Source organism: Microtus ochrogaster, unplaced genomic scaffold (genome assembly GCF_000317375.1).
Source record: "Microtus ochrogaster isolate Prairie Vole_2 unplaced genomic scaffold, MicOch1.0 UNK49, whole genome shotgun sequence".
Lineage (NCBI taxonomy): Eukaryota > Metazoa > Chordata > Mammalia > Rodentia > Cricetidae > Microtus > Microtus ochrogaster.
The window spans coordinates 2224237-2225655 of NW_004949147.1; the positions used below are offsets into that span (position 1 = coordinate 2224237).

Here is a 1419-nt window from a genome sequence, read left to right on the forward strand (position 1 = left end):
AATAAGCCGGGCGGTGGTGGCGCACGCCTTTAATCCCAGCACTTGGGAGGCAGAGGCAGGTGGATCTTTGTGAGTTCGAGACCAGCCTGGTCTAGAAGAGCTAGTTCCAGGACAGGCTCCAAAACCACAGAGAAACCCTGTCTCGAAAAACCAAAAAAAATAAATAAATAAAATAAAACACAAATAATATACCACTATAACTTCCTATACATTCTATAAAAATAAACAAAAAAAGTCAAATGATTTGCCATTAAGCACAAGCTGCCATTATTTATCAACATCATCCAATAAGGGCAAGTCTTTCCCTCCTGAATCAAAATTTCTTTCCTTGATCATGAGTTTGAAGGAAAAAAAATTATTTCTATGTAAAAATCATGCAAGTCTGAATGGCAGTGTAGGGAGGAACATGGAGGTGGCACTGCATAGAACACTGGACTACTCTGAAAGTTTATGAAGACTTCAGAAGTGTTTCCATTTAGGAATTTGCAGGTCATTCATTCAAAATACCACAAGCTTATTATATGTCAAATACTCCACTAAATATCAGAACAAGCTATAAGTTGCTTATATGACTACAGGAGAGTTATGGTATAACACACTATGACAAACAGTGTTTTCATCCAACAAAAAGACTAATTAAGTTCCTTAATATTAGCTGACTTCCAGATTACTCCATGGTCTCCAAAATGAAGCCCATTTTACTATTTAGTATTCACTGGCCTCCCACCTCTCAGGCATCTGGCTGCCAACAACAGGTTCTCCCTAGAATGCATTTCAGGAGAAAGCCTTTTTATTTTTCTAATTTTTTTTTTCCAGACAGGGTTTCTCTGTTCTGGAACTCACTCTGTAGACCAGGCTGGCCTTGAACTCACAGAGATCCACCTGCCTCTGTCTCCTCAGTGCTGGGATAAAAGGCGTGAGCCACCACCGCCTAGCCCAGGAGAAAGCATTTTATGTGGTCCTCTGTGATTGCTCCAATACTCACAAAGATCTGGCCACCTGTTTGAGATTATCAGCACACTGAGGGCTGAGAACAGCACACGTCTGAAAGAGTTCTAGAGATTCTTGGATATTTCCTTCCAGGCGGAAAATCAGTGCTGCCAAGCAAAAGAAAATACAGAAAATAAACCACATTCTTGGATGAAGAGGATGGCATCAGAATAACTGGAAGCAGGAGGAAAGATTCCACATCAGAGAAAGGGATGAATAACTTTGAATAACTTATCACCAAATGAGCTGAAGCGAGTAAAGTGTCAGTAAGGTAACCCTGTAATGAGCTAACTTCCACCTGCCCTTGCTCCCAGCATCTTACCCAGATAACTGATCTTTTTGCAAATCACAGAAATTCTTCATAATATTTTGGCTGGGTGGTTGGTGGTGGCACACGCCTTTAATCCCAGCACTTGGGAGGCAGAGGCA

The 1419-nt window shown here is 41.2% G+C and overlaps 1 protein-coding gene across 3 annotated transcripts in view; it reads right to left on the reverse strand.

Annotated features, from left to right (window-relative positions):
• Positions 1–1419, reverse strand: part of Bbs4 (Bardet-Biedl syndrome 4) — a 40915-nt gene that overhangs the window by 26146 nt on the left and 13350 nt on the right. For all 3 annotated transcript variants that reach the window (XM_005369498.2, XM_026777243.1, XM_026777244.1), the window contains one exon: positions 986–1097. In XM_005369498.2, the coding sequence (XP_005369555.2) occupies positions 986–1097 (112 nt within the window). The remainder of the gene's footprint in view (positions 1–985; positions 1098–1419) is intronic.